The sequence below is a fragment of the Aspergillus udagawae genome (assembly GCF_001078395.1).
Source record: "Aspergillus udagawae IFM 46973 DNA, scaffold_1, whole genome shotgun sequence".
Lineage (NCBI taxonomy): Eukaryota > Fungi > Ascomycota > Eurotiomycetes > Eurotiales > Aspergillaceae > Aspergillus > Aspergillus udagawae.
The window spans coordinates 5,178,635-5,195,108 of NW_025091264.1; the positions used below are offsets into that span (position 1 = coordinate 5,178,635).

Genomic DNA, 16,474 nt, shown 5'->3' on the forward strand with positions numbered 1-16,474 from the left:
TTCGGCTCTGGGATGCCAAGACTGGAAGAGAACTCCAGAAGCTCCAGGGCCATTCAGATAAGGTTTACACTGTGGCCTTCTCCCCAGATGGCCAGATGGTAGCCTCAGGCTCTGGTGATAAAACCATTCGGCTCTGGGATGCCAAGACTGGAAGAGAACTCCAGAAGCTCCAGGGCCATTCAGATAAGGTTTACACTGTGGCCTTCTCTCCAGAGGGCCAGATACTGGCCTCAGGATCTCATGATGAAACTATCAGGCTCTGGGATGCTAATACTGGAAGAGACCCCCAGAAGCTCCAGGGCCATTCAGATTTAGTTCACACAATGGTCTTCTCTCCGGACAGCCAAACAGTCGCCTCAGGCTCTCGTGATGCAACTATTGGGCTCTGGGATGCCAAGACTGGAGCGCTGCGCGAAGTTTTGCATGCAAAGACGGCAATCAGTTCGATAAGGTTCTCAACACAAGGGCCATACTTGGAAACTAACAATGGTTCCTTTAGGATTCAGCCTTTTAATTGTGATCATCACCCACTTTCTGATGAGCACAACCCTCAGGTATCCTTGGTAGACGACTGGGTGTTCCTTGGAGGTGTAAAAGTATTGTGGCTCCCATTTGAGTATCGTCAGCCAAGTTGCTCAGCTATCAAGGATAGAGCTCTTGCTCTTGGCTATCCTGATGGGCGGGTTTGTGTTCTGCAATTCCATAGAGTACATCCATCCCTAATTTAACTCCTCATTGTATTTAATCTACTAATCTATTATTTTCTAATCTCAACTTCAAAGGGGATAGCTGAGTATTATATATGTCAGTCATGGGTACTGGCGTGATTATAAGATAGTATTAAATAAGCTGTCACATAAGTAAGACTTTGACATTCCTCTGGACTATCTTCTACCTTCACCCACAGGCTAGATGGTGAGTCTACAGACAGTGTTGATGAGTAGTCATGCTAATCGCTATATACATCCCTACGGACAACACAACCCGTACCAGTCATATTTCAGGTCGTCAAGAATTGTCATTCCGGCAAATGACCCTATTAACCGCAGTGCCATCCAGGAAGGGAAGACTTGGAACCAATGTAGCCCCATGGAGGCTGGCAGTTATTAGTGGCCAGATTAAAGAGGTAGAAGTTTCCTAAGACCATATCATGTCAGTTATCTGGAGAGGGCGTCTGGTCGCCAGGAGTCTCACCATCACGACATTGGCAGAAAGTGCCGGAGACACCACAACCGGGATTAGAGCTACACAGACGTTAATCTCCTATTCACCTTCAAGAATGGGAGTAGGCCCTACTAGGCATAACATCCGCTGTCTCCACGAGCAACGTTACTGCTCACCTCGGAGGCAGGAGCAGTTAACACCAGGGCGGTGTTGACGAGGGCAAGGATGACGGCCGTGGCCTTCATTGTGTACTAGAGAACTGCTAGCAGTAGGATGAAAGACTGAAGGGATGTGGGAAGATGAATGATGTTGATGGATGAGAGTTCTGTGGTGTGGATGGCTGGGGCTTTATATGTTTCTCCAGAGTCGCAACAGCCCTTTTTAAACAGGACGTGGTATCTTCTAGAGGCATACTCTGCCTTGCACAGTTCTCGAGCTAGATATCCATGAAATTGGTGGACATATTCTCGTTTCACTTGGGACACGACGGACAATATTGGCGGACAGTGACAGCTGAATGTAACCTCGTGCCCAGGCTTTCCACGCCTTGGACAATTGGACCGAATCCTGACCTTGCTAGCTTCATTGCATTGATATTAACCTGGACATTACACTTGTGGATAAATCGACTCCAAATGAATGCTATACACTGAGTATCGCGAATCTAGAGGGACAACAGTATGTTGTCAAGTGAAGTCCCTCGGCTATGCTAAGTATTGGTCCAAGCAAGACAGCCCGATATTTGCTAGTAAAATAAGCACAAAATAGTTTGATTGGACACCCAGGCTTGGAAAGTCGATTAATCGCTGCGTTTGCCGCAAAAGGAAACCACGTGCTATCTCCAACGACAGAGGCCCACTCCGGCGGGGTTCAAGCTTCAGCACCACCAGACAGACCATCAGTATTAGCACCAAATGGACTACAATACTAGTTAATTGTAACTTCCAAATCACCCGTCTTGAAAAGGTTTTGAACTCTAAAGCCCGTCGGCGCAGCGATGATTGCCGCTGGTTCCGAGATGTAGTGATTGAGAGGCTGTGAACCCTAGCTGATCCACGTTTTCTCACTAAATCGTACAGTGAGTCTTCCGGACCCCTGCGCTGGCATGGCCTCCTCTCACATCCCAATGTAACCAGAGACTGGGATATTTTCCACCCATCTCATCTCGTGCTTCGCAGGTTGAGTTGGCCACGAAGAACATACTATTCGAGGGCTTGCACACCCTGCCGCCTTCGGTTTGATAACCTCTTGGCAGCAACTGGAGCATCATGAAGAAACTCGTATCGTGGATTGCAAATTTATTCCGCGGATATTGCATTTGCAGGGGAGGATATTTGCAGTAGACTCTGTGACCCTTGTATGAACGCCACGTGTGGTTGGTGCCTTGGAGTGACTCAGACACCGATATTGAATAAAACCTCCTGCGATCAAGCCTTATCAGCCACTGGTCCACCGAGGCTTATCATCTTTTTCACTAAACAACTGTTGATCAGTGGGAATGTCTCGGCAGTCGCATGGCCCAAGCCTTGATCGGCTGTCCCAGCTGCCCAGCGAGCTTTTAGTCGCCATCTTCCAGCAGTGTGCCGACTTTTCCTCGGTGTGGAGTCTTATGCGCACATCGAAACTGATGTTATCTGTGTTTAACGATCGAGCCTGTGAAATAGTTTCTGAAGTCATGCTCTTAGCTGTGCCTGTCCAGACTCGGATCGTCATGCAAGGAATCCTTGCCATGGACGTGGGCACTTTTTTCCAATGGGAAAAATATGTAACCATCGGTGATTTCATGAGCACTGACATCCGACCAGCAAATAGGATTATAGCATCACCGGCACAGCTGCGCAAGTTTGTCTATCTGTCCCACTATATCCATGTCCTGGCACATCTATGTATTGAACGAATGATCCAGCGATGTCTTGAGAGTCCATTAGGCCAACGACAGTATCCCCCAGGCTTTGGGCTTCCCACATGGACAGAGGAGCAACGGACTGTTCTTGCATTTTGGCGCCTACTATTCTGGAATCAAGTCAAGATTGAATGCGCAAAGGGATCTCTGGGATGGTCCACTGATGAACTAAAACGAATGGCCTCGAGCGATCTCTATGATCAATATCTTTCGAATGCTCAGCGCTACCAGGGTTTTGCAGCTTTGGTTTTCATTGCTGAGATCTCACCGACGGAAAGTTCCTCTGACCTCTCCGAGAGTCTGGCTCGAGATTCCTTTCCACTACCGAGCATGCCCGGTGAGAGAGAGTTCGACTGGGTCTGCGAGCCTCCTCCTTCAGCAGGAGCTATTAGTCAGGGTCGGACGTTTGAAGATTGTGAACATGATTTGAATGTGATGTTCCCACTGCAACAATCAGGGCACTCTCAGCAGAGAGGGGACGATCAGTCTAGCCCAGAGGCATTCCAAGACCCTATCCATGATCTTAGTGGGGAATCCAGTCCTGAACGCAGTCCTGAACACAGTCCTGAACACAGTCCTGAACACAGTCCTGAACACAGCCGCGAGTCTCCGTCTCAGCCTCGTCCGGACCTGACAGGTGAAGCCGTACAGCCACCTAGGCGACCAGCTCGATTTTTCTACGGAACAGACTCCGAGGACGAATCGTCTGACGACAATGAATGGAACACCGCTGAGGACTTCCGGGAAGACACTGAAGACGAAGAATCAAGCTCTGACTCGAGCTCTGACACAAGCGGGGATGGCCCTAGAAGAGGCGCAAATGCCTGCATGTTGAGAGACCCCACCCCGTCTCCTCCAGATGAATTTTATATCCGGGGCCGACCGCACCCCTATGTGCCTCGCCCGCTACTTGATTATGGGCCCCAGTCTCTGCGAGGCCCAGAGTGGGAAAACCTTGACCGAGAACCGCTCGGTATCCAATTCTGGCGCAGTATGGGTGCGAATCCCGCGGCCGGACCGGCCAAGTATATGTGGTTCCACCCTTATGCTCGGTATGGATTCGCATTCTGGGAGGAGCGGCGGATGATACAGCTAGGATTGTGGTCGCGGCAGGCCCTTGACGATCCAGTCAAGTACTACCAACGATGGTATACCTTTCTGAGTCAAGAGGATATTAAGCGCTGGAAGCAGAACTTTCGATATATTGATGATGATGACTACGAATGATTTAAGTCGGTCAATCAAGCATAGCATGCATTCGAGCGAGTCTTGCATTTAAGTCATTACACGCGATTTCCTCCAAGGAGTACCTCCACCTTTTACCTATCCGGATACAGCTGTCCAGGTATTTTCACACCTCATACGTACAGAAGCCTGTGTAGAACTCGACTGTGTATGTCCCCTTATTTGTAGTATGGGTGACATGCAGAGTATAATCATAGGCGACCCTGCCATTCATACAACATTGTTAGCGCATATAACCACAATCGCACGAGAAGAAGAGAAGTAGTACATACGCAGCCAGAGCGTAGGTTTCTGGATTTTTCATGGCTAGGGACTTTGTGTACATGTTGCCATTTTTCCTGAGCTTATTTCCGGCCATCCGGGGGAAGTTGTATTCCTCATCGTCACCCCTGTTCATCTCTGAGAGGCCCCAATACAAATGAAACAATTCGTGATATAGAGCCCGTCCGGCTGGAAGCACTTCAGAGATCTCTTGGGGTTTAACGCCGCCGTAAGGTGGTTGGTTATTTTCAAATAAGTTGCTTGCGAGTGCGGAGGATTGAATGTCGCGTCGCATAGTGTGATGGCGCCAAGGGACCCTTCAATGATGGTATAAGCGATGACGCGGGCGTTTGTCGCACAAGGTCCTATTGTGGGATCATCACCGTATTTGACATCAAAGGTGTAAGTCTGAGTGAGGTCGCTCCAGTACTATCTCGCCATCAGCAATTGACAAAGGTTGCTCCGAGCAGGGCAGGTACCGGGTAAATACTCTTGGGACTTTGATTAAACTGCTGTGCTATTTCCTTGCGACGAGTCCTCATGGCCTTGCTATCCTTGATAAGATACGGCTGGCCGTCATCCTTGACCATGCGGTTGCCGCTGGCGTCTTTCATCTGGCTGCTCATTGTCTCGCGAACGCGCCAGGTGTCCCCGCACAAGAGATACGGACTTTTTTTGTTCAGTCCATTATTGGTTGGGCCACCGGACTCCATCCAATTTTTCACTCCACGCATTCGCTCTGTCCAGGACAGTTAGTTCCTAAGTCTTCCCCGTAAATGTTCAACGGCGTCCCGTATGCCATCACCATTGCCCACACGGCAGATGAGCAGCCGAACATTGTCCTCAACAATTTGCTAGTCGAGAACTCGGCGTCCGTGGTCCTCATCTCTGGCGGAGACACCTCCTGCCTGGCTCCACCGATGCGCTTTACTTCAACTCCTGGGTCAGTGGGTATCGGTTCCTGCCCGATGGCTCCGCCGGTAAATCGAACGGGTTTATTAACCCCGCCCCGAACAAACCATCTCTACTGCTGGCCGGCTCGGGCGCCTTTTTCCGCAAGCCAAAGCGGCAGTATGTGGGCGTGACTCCCGTCGTGGCCACCGATCATGGGATTTCCAACGACGGCACGGGGGACCAGGCCAGGGCCATTAATGAACTCCTATCAAGCTACCTGGGTTCAGTCATTTTCTTCCCTGCTGGTGTATATCTGGTTGAAAGCACCGTCCATATTCCCATCGGGAGCAAGATCATTGGCTCCGGTTGGAGCCAGATTATGGGGACTGGATCCGCATTCGAGGACGAGAGTAATCCCACCGTTGTGGTGCGGGTGGGTCAGAAGGGGGACCAGGGAATGGTAGAGATTACGGATATGCTCTTCACCGTCAAGGGATCCACCGCCGGTGCAGTGCTGATGGAATGGAATGTACACGAGAGTACCCAAGGCAGCGGTGAGTTCTGGCCCTTCCCACCGGTTCATTCCACGTGCACCGCGTTCTGACATTCTATAGCCGCCATGTGGGAAAGTCACTTCCGCGTCAGTGGCGCCAACGGCAGCAATCTGGGTCTTGCTGATCGTCTCATCGGAGGGGACGCGGTGAACAAAAAGTGCATGGGTGCCTCGATGTTGATGCACATCACCAGCTACGCGTCAGGCTACTTTGAAAATGTCTGGGCGTGGGTGGCAGACCATGACTTAGACAGTCCTCTGAATGCGCTTGCCACCGAAAGTCCTGCTGGCGTGCCGCTGAATGTTCAGACCGATATCTCAGTCTACGTTGGACGGGGCATACTTATCGAGTCTCAGGGGCCAACGTGGCTCTACGGCACGGCCAGCGAGCATGCGCAAATGTACCAGTACCAGCCTTTGAATGCAGCAAAAAAATCTACATGGGTCATATGCAGACAGAGACGCCCTACTACCAGCCCAAGCCCAATGCCCTCTCGCCCTACACGGCCAACACCTACTTCCTCTCGGACCCAACGTACAAGGACTGCTCGGATGACCTCTGTCGGGGCGCGTGGGCGCTCCGACTCCTCAACTCAACCGATGTCTTCATCTACTCGGCGGGATTCTATTCCTGGTTTCAGGCCTACGACGAGAGCTGCGTATCCGTCGAGCACTGCCAGCAGTCCCTCATCCAGACCAATTATGCAAAGGGACTGTGGATGTACAACATCTTCACCAAAGGCAACGTAGAGGTTGTGTCGCCTGAGGGAGGCCTGCCCGCATTGCTCTTCAACGACACAACGCGGAATGGTTTCACCAGCGAGATTGCAGCGTGGCTGTCCCTGTCAACCGGTGGAGGAGACATTGGATCTGACGGCGACGACTCGGGAGAGGTTTATATTGATCCCGTCATCTGGAGTGAACCAGATGATGGCAGGAATATCTCCTGCTACCCGCCGTGCACCTACGTATTGCCTCCCACAACGCTGCCAACTCCAAGAACATTTGTGTATCCGACTCTGGTGACGGGCATTGGTGTTGGCTACGAGGTGCCCACCTACTACGTTTACATGGGGAGTACTACCACCACGACCACGATTACGCTCCTGTGACGCATCACAGTGGCCCACCCAAGCCGAAATACACTAAACGCAAGATCTGTGGTGGCGGGTGTCATAAGGGGCTTGGAGGACCTCTTAACAGTGTTTTTCACGTGTGTAAACCATGCTAGATAGGCTGTGAGGGGATTGACTGTATGTATCCTCCTCTTTACGCACGATTGCACTTCTAATCAAACCAGCGCCAAATGACTTCCCGAATGACCCCAACGATACACCGGATGATGATGATGACCCCAACGGTGATCCATCAAAATCTACGTCCGAATGCTCGACTGCGACGTACAGCTCCTGCAGCACGGCATGTGTCACGGCGTCCTCCACCAGTTCATGCTCGTCAACGTGCAGAGGTACCTTATCCTCCTTTCACCCCATCCTGTGCCCAGATATATACGCCCTTGGCTAACTCTCTAGACATTGTGGGCTTCGACACAACCGGCACGTCAATGATCGGCAACCTATACTCTACCACCCATCCTGGCGGGGACCGCCGAGACCTGGCCTGATGCGGGTTACACAGCCACCGATCTAGCTGCGGATTGGGCTGCTTCGCCGCGGCCGAAGTCATGGACGGATATTCCACAGAATGTCACGCTCTTCTCGACCCTGGATCTGCTGGCGACGAAGTATTCGAACTGCATATATACGAATGCGGCGGCGCCGAGCCCGGGGGATGGTGGGACGGTCTCGTCTGATGGACTGACACTCCCTGTCATGTTGAGACGGGGCCGATCCTGGGATGTGAACCGGATATGCTGGCTGGGTGGCTGACCAGTGTTAAGCCGCTGATTAACTGCCCGGTGAAGACGATGACGAGCTCGGTGGTTACCGCAACGTTTACCGTGACGGAGACGCTGACGACGACGATACCATAGTCGCATTCTGATTCTTCTTCTGTAATCCTAGCTCAATAGATGATTGTGTTTGACTTTCTTATGTTCGTTCGCATCTGTAGACTTCCATTGGCGACTTTTGTCATTCTTGAGACGTGGATTATATTCTCATGCATAAAGACGGCACGTCACTGTACAAGCCATATCTCGTGAATTCTAGTTACACAGCGGTAATGGCTGTGCCTGTGCCAGGTGGTTATCCTGGATCATTCCAGTCTGGGCCAGCGCAGATCAAAACATATCCATTCTAGCCATAACTAATTCTGCAGTTGCTTGCTCCAAACAGTTCCTAAAATTTACACAACTAAATTGGCACAAAAGGCTTCCCTTCAATCTTTTCCACCTTCTCTACCGCCCGCCTATAACCCGACGAGTTCTGTATCTGCGCAGCATAAGCATCTAGCCGCGGATACTCCCTGCGTGGAATGATAGACAGATTGAGCGCTGCAATAACAGGGATGCTCATCTGGATATCCGCCGCGGTCAGCTGCGAACCACACAGAAACGGCCCTTCCTCGGGCGCAGACGCCAGCTGGTCCTCGAGGAAGCGAAAATGGGTGCGCAGCTCTTGGTCGAGAAACTCGGCGCTGACTTTGCCGGTGATGAGCCCGGTGATGGGCTTGATGAAGAAGGGGACGGGGGCATTTTTCAGTGCTAGCTTCATCAGCATATACATGATGGAAGAAACTGGGAAAAAATACCATTCATGATCAGCTGCACCTGGATCGGCGACATGAGACTCCCCTCAGCATAGTGCATGTAGTACCGATACCGCATCCAGGACTCAGTCTCGCCGCCTAACTGGCCCTCGCGACCGGGCTGATAGCGCTCAGGAACGAGTCGGGTGTTGGGCCCGCCGAAATGATCGAGGAAGTACTCCATGATGGCGGCCGACTCGACCAAAACCATGGGCTGGGAGGCATCCGGTGGTTGGACCGAGACGACGGGTGATTTCCCCAGTGGATGGATCTGTTTCAGCTCGGGTGGAGCGATGCCGTTGGGACCGCGTTTGTAGGTCTTGATGTCGTAGGAGAGATTCAGTTCCTCCATCAGCCACATGATGCGCTGGGCTCGGGATTTTTCCAGCCTGGTCTGAATGAGCATTGATCTTGGCCATATTCGGAGAGAGTGTCTACCAGTGCAGGACTATTTTGGCGCCTCGATTTGCATTCATCTTTTGCTCTCTTTGTCTGCCTGTTACAACATGCAATAAAAGCTTATCGTAGCTGTGGATATATGGACAAGAGTTTTAGTGTCGGTACGGAGGATTACCACCATCAGATAATAATATCGGATCCTAGCGGCTGGTGGAGAATATATACAGGTTATAGCTGTTCTAAACTAAAATCTGACAGTCTTCCACATCAGCCGATGACTCTTCTTCTCGACACAGTATTGGTTGGTTGTCGGTGGCTAGAATCTTCTGAATAAGCAGTAATGTTTTAAATAGAAGATGCCTTGTTAAGCCTATATTAGAAATACAAGCGTCGTCGGAGAACGTACAGTGGAGATGGTGGTTAGAGGATAATTTTGCTGCCCGAAGACTAATGTTGGTCTTCAACGTAGTTGGCTTTATATGACGGCTCTTGGGAACGACAAAAGACTCCACATTACCATGCACAAGCAGCAGGTCTTTATTCCAAGCATAATAGGAATCAATGCGTTTTTGATATTTGGCCTGCTCCAGCATGGCTTATGGATAGCCTAGAACTAAAAAGATGTTTGAGAGCTTCTTCACGAGGAAAACCGCCACAGCTAAAAATATAGAATAGTCATTAGTGAAGCAACGAGGGCTTTCCGGCCTGAGTAGCACAGAGGGGATAAAAATAGTCCAGAGATTTGAGACCGAAAATGAATTCCGATGCTGATAGTCGGCATCTCCTGTAACATGGACTAGGAAGTGATCCTACTCCTACAGCCCTGGTTTATAAGGAGCATATAATCTTCAGCATGCCTACGGCTGTTCTCCACTACATATGCAAGCTTCAAATTTCTTCGTTAATCTTAGAATCAATGGTTCTTCCTTCTAATGCCTGCTCATTTGCCCGACAGATTTCAGGGCCTTGAAAATCCTGCGAATATATCTAATCGGTACGACTATGTACACCAGTAACGGATAGCTCCCTACAGAAGGCTTGCCATTCCACCGCAAACATCCACAGTCTGATAGTTCAGACCAAACCCCAGCACCTCGGGAATAATCCGGTAGTAGAGGTCAGCCTTGTGACCGTCCTTCACAAGCCCAATATAATCTTCTGCGGCAAACACCCGCTGTGCTCAGTCGAAGGCAATAGCAGTAGCCATGTCATCCTGGTCAGCGGCTGTGAGAGCCGAGCCTTGCCGTGTAGTAAACGAGATCTTGAACCCCTCATGTCCGAACCTGGCTCGCTTTTTGAGATTCGAAGGGTCGACGGCGAGGGTTTGATTAATGCCTCCCAGATGGAGCACTGTCACTCCGTTGCTATAAAAGTTGAAAGCAACTTCTGAGTATATCCTTCTTGTTTCATACCCTGGGCAATTGCATGGTGCACGAGATCAGCTTCATCATTACTCCGCTTTTGATGGGTTAATTTGACGATATCGACATCCTCCACCGTCTCAAATTTGAACCTCTCGTCATGCAGCCATTCCTTGAGGCTGTCCGCGTAGCTTGCGCGGGACAAACTACGTGCATCAATGGACTGTAGTTCTTGGTCCGGGGAGACGCCATTAGTGTTGATGAGTTTGTCCTGACACAGTGTAGAAGGTGGGATATACCCTGACATTAGCAAAAATCTCTCCTTTTGCACTGGGGGGGGTCCAGCACGTCCGAAGCGTAATGCGAACCCAAAGGAGGTAGTCTGTGTACAAAAATGAAATAGCATATTAGATTACATGCCGGTAGAAATGGGTGTGAGGGGGTTACGATTACAGAGATCTCTTACATTTGCCATCGTGCTAACACGTGTAGTCAAAGGCCAGACATCAGAATCGCGCCATAGCAGGGGTCCAGACATCTGAGGGGCTCACGCAGACTAGAACATTACCTACACCACCGAGATGCGATGGCATCTCTCAATTGGATCAGGAATTGGAGGGTATGGTATCTGCGGGTCGGCATTGTCATTGCACCCATATGCGGTTACCTAAACTACAGAGCCTTCAAGTCTTCAAACATATCGAAGGGGGATTCTTTGATTTACTGACCTGTTGAACATGGTGCTAAACCGTGGTTTGCGTCGTCGAAGTTGGATGCTTATCCGTTTTCAGCCAGATCTGGAACAATCATCTGTTTGGGATATGACTGTATGAGATCATGCGAGATTTGCCTGCATCGGATTCGGCCCAATTAGCCATCTGATGCTTGTCACGCAACCTTGTCACGCAACCTTGTAAACCTCATAGTTTTCCAGAATCACCAGACCTTATTTTGTTCTGTTGCAGAGGGTATATAAGGTCCCAGAGTCCGGTTGGAATAAGATTATCATCTTTCAAGTTAATCCAGATATGGATTACCACAACAATCGCTTCAGCAATTGGGTTGAGTCCATGTCACATCCAAACATCCAAATTTGTTCACTTTAAACCCAACTGCCTTCCTTCAAAACACTAGATCAAAATAACGCGCTGTTGTATTCATTAACCTGCCTGACCTGGGAAGTTTAATCCTTAAAATCTCAACAGTCATGGGCTGCCTTCTGTTCTCTGCAGAATGCCTTTTACTAGTTTCTGCTAACCCTGTAGCCGCTTCAAACATATCAACGTTGGATAACGTGTCTGTTGGAGTGATCACACAGATTCTGCCGTATGTGTTGGCTGATGTACAGAATGCGCTTGAGAAGTCCACTAACTGATTTTGCTGGATAGCTTCCTGGGGATTTTCGGCCAGGATCTCACAAATGGCTTTCTAAGTCAGACAATTGACTGGTTTGACTGTCTCACCTTTGCTGTTGGGCCTTTGGGTGTTATATGGGTACTTGCTGCGGCTATCAGGGTGTTAGGCCCTAAGTTTTTGAAAAAGTGGATTGGCAAAGGCACCGAAGACGATGCATTAATTGAGCGAGATATACTATCATCAACATCAGAGAACGTTTGCGAGTTGTGGGACGGCGAGAGAGTCACTCGGATTAAAGGTAAAGCTCAGATTCGGGAACTCCTTTTACTTGGGGAGACACTCTGGCGACCGGATCAAGCAAAAGCGACATACTTTCGGTCTTGTGGTATTCTTTTACTTCGACCCATTGTCAGAAGCAGAAGTAACATCGTTCAGGCACTGAAAGAAAACCGGATTCGGATTTAGAACTAAATCCGAATTTAGGAACGAATTCGAATTCAAGACTGAATCCGAATTTAGGACTGAATTCGAATTTCGACGAGGAGAAACTTAGTCCAGGGATTCCTCATTCATCAATCTTGGGGCATAAGAGCAATCATGACAGCCAGCCACATCCGCCCAACCTAGGCTTAAATTTGACCCCCCCGTCCAGAAAACAGAATTCATTCGGGACAGGCCTACTTGCATTCTTCTTGCAGGCAGGCTTTTTCACAGTGGCTGCTGTCATGAAATACAGCCACCATCTATCAGCCAACTTTCACATCTTCACATACGCATTTGTATGCACTGTTGCCGGCACAGGGATGCTAACGCTTGGCCTCATTCTTTGCGCACATCAAATCAGCAAGATGAGTGTGAAACTAATCTGGGAGCCACGTGCAAACTGCCCCCAGAAACGCCTCATTGTCTGGCTCCAGCGCGGGTTTGAAGACGACCACAGATTTTCCTCTTACATCGTTGTTCAGAAAATCGATGATGAGATCTTGGAGTCTCACCACCGAGAATTCAAGCGCAGTCAACTTATCAAGTTCCTTTGCAATATTATCGTTCTTTGTGTTGGAGGGGGATATACCGCTCAAGTGATTGGAGTCGCTGGCATGCATTATCCCACTCAACTCTCACTTTTTGGCATCACCCTTGTTATGACAGCAGCTCGAGTCAGACTTCGTCCAATGCCGCAGCCCCTCAGTACTATGAAGACACATAAGGACCATGAAATGGATTGGTTGGCAGTTGTTCAACTCCGAGAACCCGATGCGCTGGAGAAAAGAAACGACCACTATCGCGCACCAACATGGACCGTTCATGGTGGCTGGCGGTGGCCATACTTTCTGAAAGATAAGAGCAATGCCAGGGAGCATAGCCCAGAGAAGCCATCGGCATTGACGAACGAATTGATGCACTTGCGCTTGAGGATCGGAGAAGTTTGCAACTGGAATTGCCAAGCCACACAACGGTCCAATTCCACTGTCCGCGCCATTGAAATTGTTGCGAATACTTTGAGTAAAGCATTAATGAACGGCGTTTCAGAGATTGGTTGGCACATTCCGGTTGATGCGGGTAATGGGAAAAGAACAGAGTATCTTCCAATGTCCATTGTCAAAAATGAGCATGAAGGGTCATGGCAACTCAAGCATGACTCGAACGCCGAGTTCATAACATCAGCCATATCTCTTTGGCTGTTTTATGATAAGGAGACCAAATCTCCGGTTGAGCCGATCGAGCGCAGCATCCATTTTCTTGGTCCCAGGTGCATCAAAGATGGATTGGATAACTTCTGGGATCCGAAGAGTATTGGCCAGTTCAACAGAGTGCGCTACGTTAAAAAGAATGAGAACCGCAAACGAGAAACACTGGATGGAAAGCCAGAGAACCTTATGGTGAAGAGAAATCTCATTATTGGATTCCAAGATAGGTTCAAGCTTCCTCCACCCAGTTTCTATTACGATGCCTACCGTGCCACAGTACAGCCGGACGTTAAGGCTCTTGATTGCTATGAATACTTTCTTGTTAAGCTGGGGACATACTCTATCGCAACTCCTGACAAGCAGAAAGATGAAGAATCCAAAGACGAAGATTTTGTACCAGCAATAGTTGAAACTGTCGATCTTCCCACGTTGTATGCACGACATATTTTCTCAGCGTTCCTGTGGGCGTTTTCTCAAAAAACATGCATTGATCTTTTTAAATGTTTGAAGCTGGCCGAGTCAGATTGGGGAGACAAACAAGAAGGCATTCCTCAGGAAGATACGACGGACCGCAAACAAAAAGACGCCACTCCTGTAACCCGAGAAGATATGACAAGACTGGCTGATCATATCTGCGTTACGGGTCTCTGTGAACTTCAAGAAGAAGCGCTTCTAATGATGCTGCCTCCATTAATCTACGAAAAGAAGCGGGAAAAGAGCAGCGGAACCTAAATTTTGCCTATCTGATTGAACGACTACCACACTCCCTTTAGCCACAGGAATCTTAACAAAACAAAAGAACGTGCGGAGATATCGTATGACTCCGACATGGAATCACAAGACGGGGTAGTTAGAGCACTATCTGGGTGGAGAAGAGCGAGTCAACCGGAATATTTTTAAAATTTTCCCACCAGATAGAGGTATGGACTTCACTTAGGGAACTCCAACTTGCGTCAGTTCCCACCTTGTTTACTTTGACAGACTTGGTACTCAACCTGGAGGTGGAAGGAATGGAACACAGCTTCTAATATTATGCAATAGCTTGTTTAACTGCAAGGACTTCAGAATGAATAAAAGGGTCCCTTTTCATGTTACACTCTTTCTGTGGCCTACTGTAATCAGAGTGCGGCATAATTAACGTATTTCACCACCGAGTGGGCCACACCACTGAGCGGGCCACCGCATCCATAAATCTGCCCGCAGGCCAAATACTAGAGCCTCTATCAACCAAGCAATTGCATTTCTATCTAAAAATCAATTAGGAACTCGATTAGGACATTGCAATCGCCTATGTCCTAGATTATGGCAGTCACTACAGCGCGGTGGCGCTCGTACGCGCGGCCTAGTTCCAGAAAGTGCTGGGTCTATAGGAAGCACATCTTGAGCATTATAGACCTCATTCTCATGCTGGAATTGCTCTAGGCCCTCCTGAACAGCTGGCCCCTCTGCTATAGCTAGCTGTCTATTAGAGTGCTTTTGCTTTTGCCCTTTCCATTCATTATCAGCGCAATGTTTGCGTATTTCGTCCCGCGCAAGAACAAGCTCATTAATTGTCATTTCATGACCTTTAATAATCTTATCTAATCGCGCTTCTAGCAAAGGAAAAGGGCTTTAAGCACATTCCTTAAGTAGTTTTTTTGCTGCAGATGCTTGCTTCTCCAACTGCCTAGTAGTATAGGGTGTTTTAGGCGCTGAATTGGTTGATCGACTGCCTGGTGGTGTAGGGGTCTTTAGTTGGACATCTAACTGACTGAGTACCCTATCTGGATCAAATGGAACTAGGCCAGCGCCAGCGAAGCTATTTCTAATAGTTTCTGTTTGAAAAGCGCTTTCTTGAGCAGCTGGAAAGGCCTTTAAAAAGTCAAATTTATCAATATGATTGACTCCTAAACGCGCTCTCTGTTCCACCAATGTTCCGTATGCCTTTTTTAAAGGCGAAAAGCAGCCCACATCTAGCGGTTGAAGCTTGTGGGAAGAATGAGCAGGCATACAGATAGGAATTATATTATTTTCGCTGCAGAGTTGATCGAATTGAGGGGTAAGGTGGCTGCCATAGCTATTAAGAATTAGAAGGCGATATTTCCCCATCATTCAACTAGAAGTAGTAGGAATGAAGAGATTTTTAAGCCAGTGAAGGCCTATCTTATCAGTAGTCCATCCATTAGGACTAACTTCAATCCTACTATCGCGTGGGAGTGTGATATCTTGATACCAACCCTCTATATGGACTTTTCCTTTGAAGATAATGTATGGAGGAAGCGCCCAACCAGTTAAATTAATGCATTTAATTGAAGTAACCCATTCCCGATTGCCTGGCTGTACGAAAGAGGCTTTTCCATAGTAATCAGCTCTAGTAACTACTTGAGCAGTAGCTACTAGGCTTATAGTAAAGCCTGTCTCATTAAAATTATAGATATCCTCCTGTGCAATCCCATGTTACATGATAGTGATTTGTACGCGGTTAAACCACTCCCTAATTATTTTAGGGTCTTCGCATTTCGCTCATTGATAATCATAGCGTCGAATATAGCGTGTTTTCAGTTCGTCACGACGTCTAATGAACTTCGAAGCCCAATTTATGCCAACTGTTTGAATAGGCCTTGTACCGCGCGCAGCAAGAAGAATATCAGCCATTTCTTATATATAGGATGGTCGGGGAGGTGCTCCACGTTAATCTAGTGATAGAATCCATTGCACAAGCGATTCCTCTTCATTTTGAGTTAATTTATGGCTGTTAGCGCGTGTTTCTGCGCGTGAAGTGGTTCCAGCAAGTTGCCGTTAGAGTGTTGTGTGAGAGATATTATAGACGCGTGCTGCTTCGCGAATATTGCAGATTTCCTGCTTTTTTAAAGCAGAAATAGCAAGGATAATTCTTCCCTCTTGCTCAGCTGAATTTCTTGACTTTTGACGCGCTTTTGGAGGCATAGTTGATGGTTGGATT

General features: G+C 48.6%; 6 protein-coding genes across 6 annotated transcripts; 3 read left to right on the forward strand and 3 right to left on the reverse strand.

Moving 5' to 3' along the window:
* Window positions 1-2,875: 2,875 nt before the first annotated feature.
* Aud_001701 (uncharacterized protein) lies at window positions 2,876-4,294 on the forward strand (the record flags this gene model as incomplete). Its single annotated transcript, XM_043287192.1, has 1 exon — window positions 2,876-4,294. The coding sequence occupies one exon, from the start codon at window positions 2,876-2,878 to the stop codon at window positions 4,292-4,294; it is 1,419 nt and encodes a 472-aa protein (XP_043143127.1).
* Window positions 4,295-4,705: 411 nt separating this feature from the next.
* Aud_001702 (uncharacterized protein) lies at window positions 4,706-5,199 on the reverse strand (the record flags this gene model as incomplete). Its single annotated transcript, XM_043287193.1, has 2 exons — window positions 4,706-5,002; window positions 5,053-5,199. The coding sequence occupies 2 exons, from the start codon at window positions 5,197-5,199 to the stop codon at window positions 4,706-4,708; spliced, it is 444 nt and encodes a 147-aa protein (XP_043143128.1).
* Window positions 5,200-5,349: 150 nt separating this feature from the next.
* Window positions 5,350-7,132, forward strand: Aud_001703 (uncharacterized protein; the record flags this gene model as incomplete). The annotated part of the gene is made up of 4 exons (XM_043287194.1): window positions 5,350-5,366; window positions 5,432-6,021; window positions 6,082-6,421; window positions 6,448-7,132. The coding sequence occupies 4 exons, from the start codon at window positions 5,350-5,352 to the stop codon at window positions 7,130-7,132; spliced, it is 1,632 nt and encodes a 543-aa protein (XP_043143129.1).
* A 1,203-nt stretch (window positions 7,133-8,335) lies between these two features.
* Aud_001704 (glutathione S-transferase) lies at window positions 8,336-9,205 on the reverse strand (the record flags this gene model as incomplete). The annotated part of the gene is made up of 3 exons (XM_043287195.1): window positions 8,336-8,685; window positions 8,733-9,118; window positions 9,168-9,205. 3 exons carry the CDS (start codon window positions 9,203-9,205, stop codon window positions 8,336-8,338), a joined length of 774 nt encoding a protein of 257 aa, XP_043143130.1.
* Window positions 9,206-10,308: 1,103 nt separating this feature from the next.
* Window positions 10,309-10,964, reverse strand: Aud_001705 (uncharacterized protein; the record flags this gene model as incomplete). The annotated part of the gene is made up of 3 exons (XM_043287196.1): window positions 10,309-10,478; window positions 10,541-10,871; window positions 10,956-10,964. 3 exons carry the CDS (start codon window positions 10,962-10,964, stop codon window positions 10,309-10,311), a joined length of 510 nt encoding a protein of 169 aa, XP_043143131.1.
* Window positions 10,965-12,693: 1,729 nt separating this feature from the next.
* Window positions 12,694-14,265, forward strand: Aud_001706 (uncharacterized protein; the record flags this gene model as incomplete). Its single annotated transcript, XM_043287197.1, has 1 exon — window positions 12,694-14,265. One exon carries the CDS (start codon window positions 12,694-12,696, stop codon window positions 14,263-14,265), a length of 1,572 nt encoding a protein of 523 aa, XP_043143132.1.
* Between the last annotated feature and the right edge of the window lie 2,209 nt (window positions 14,266-16,474).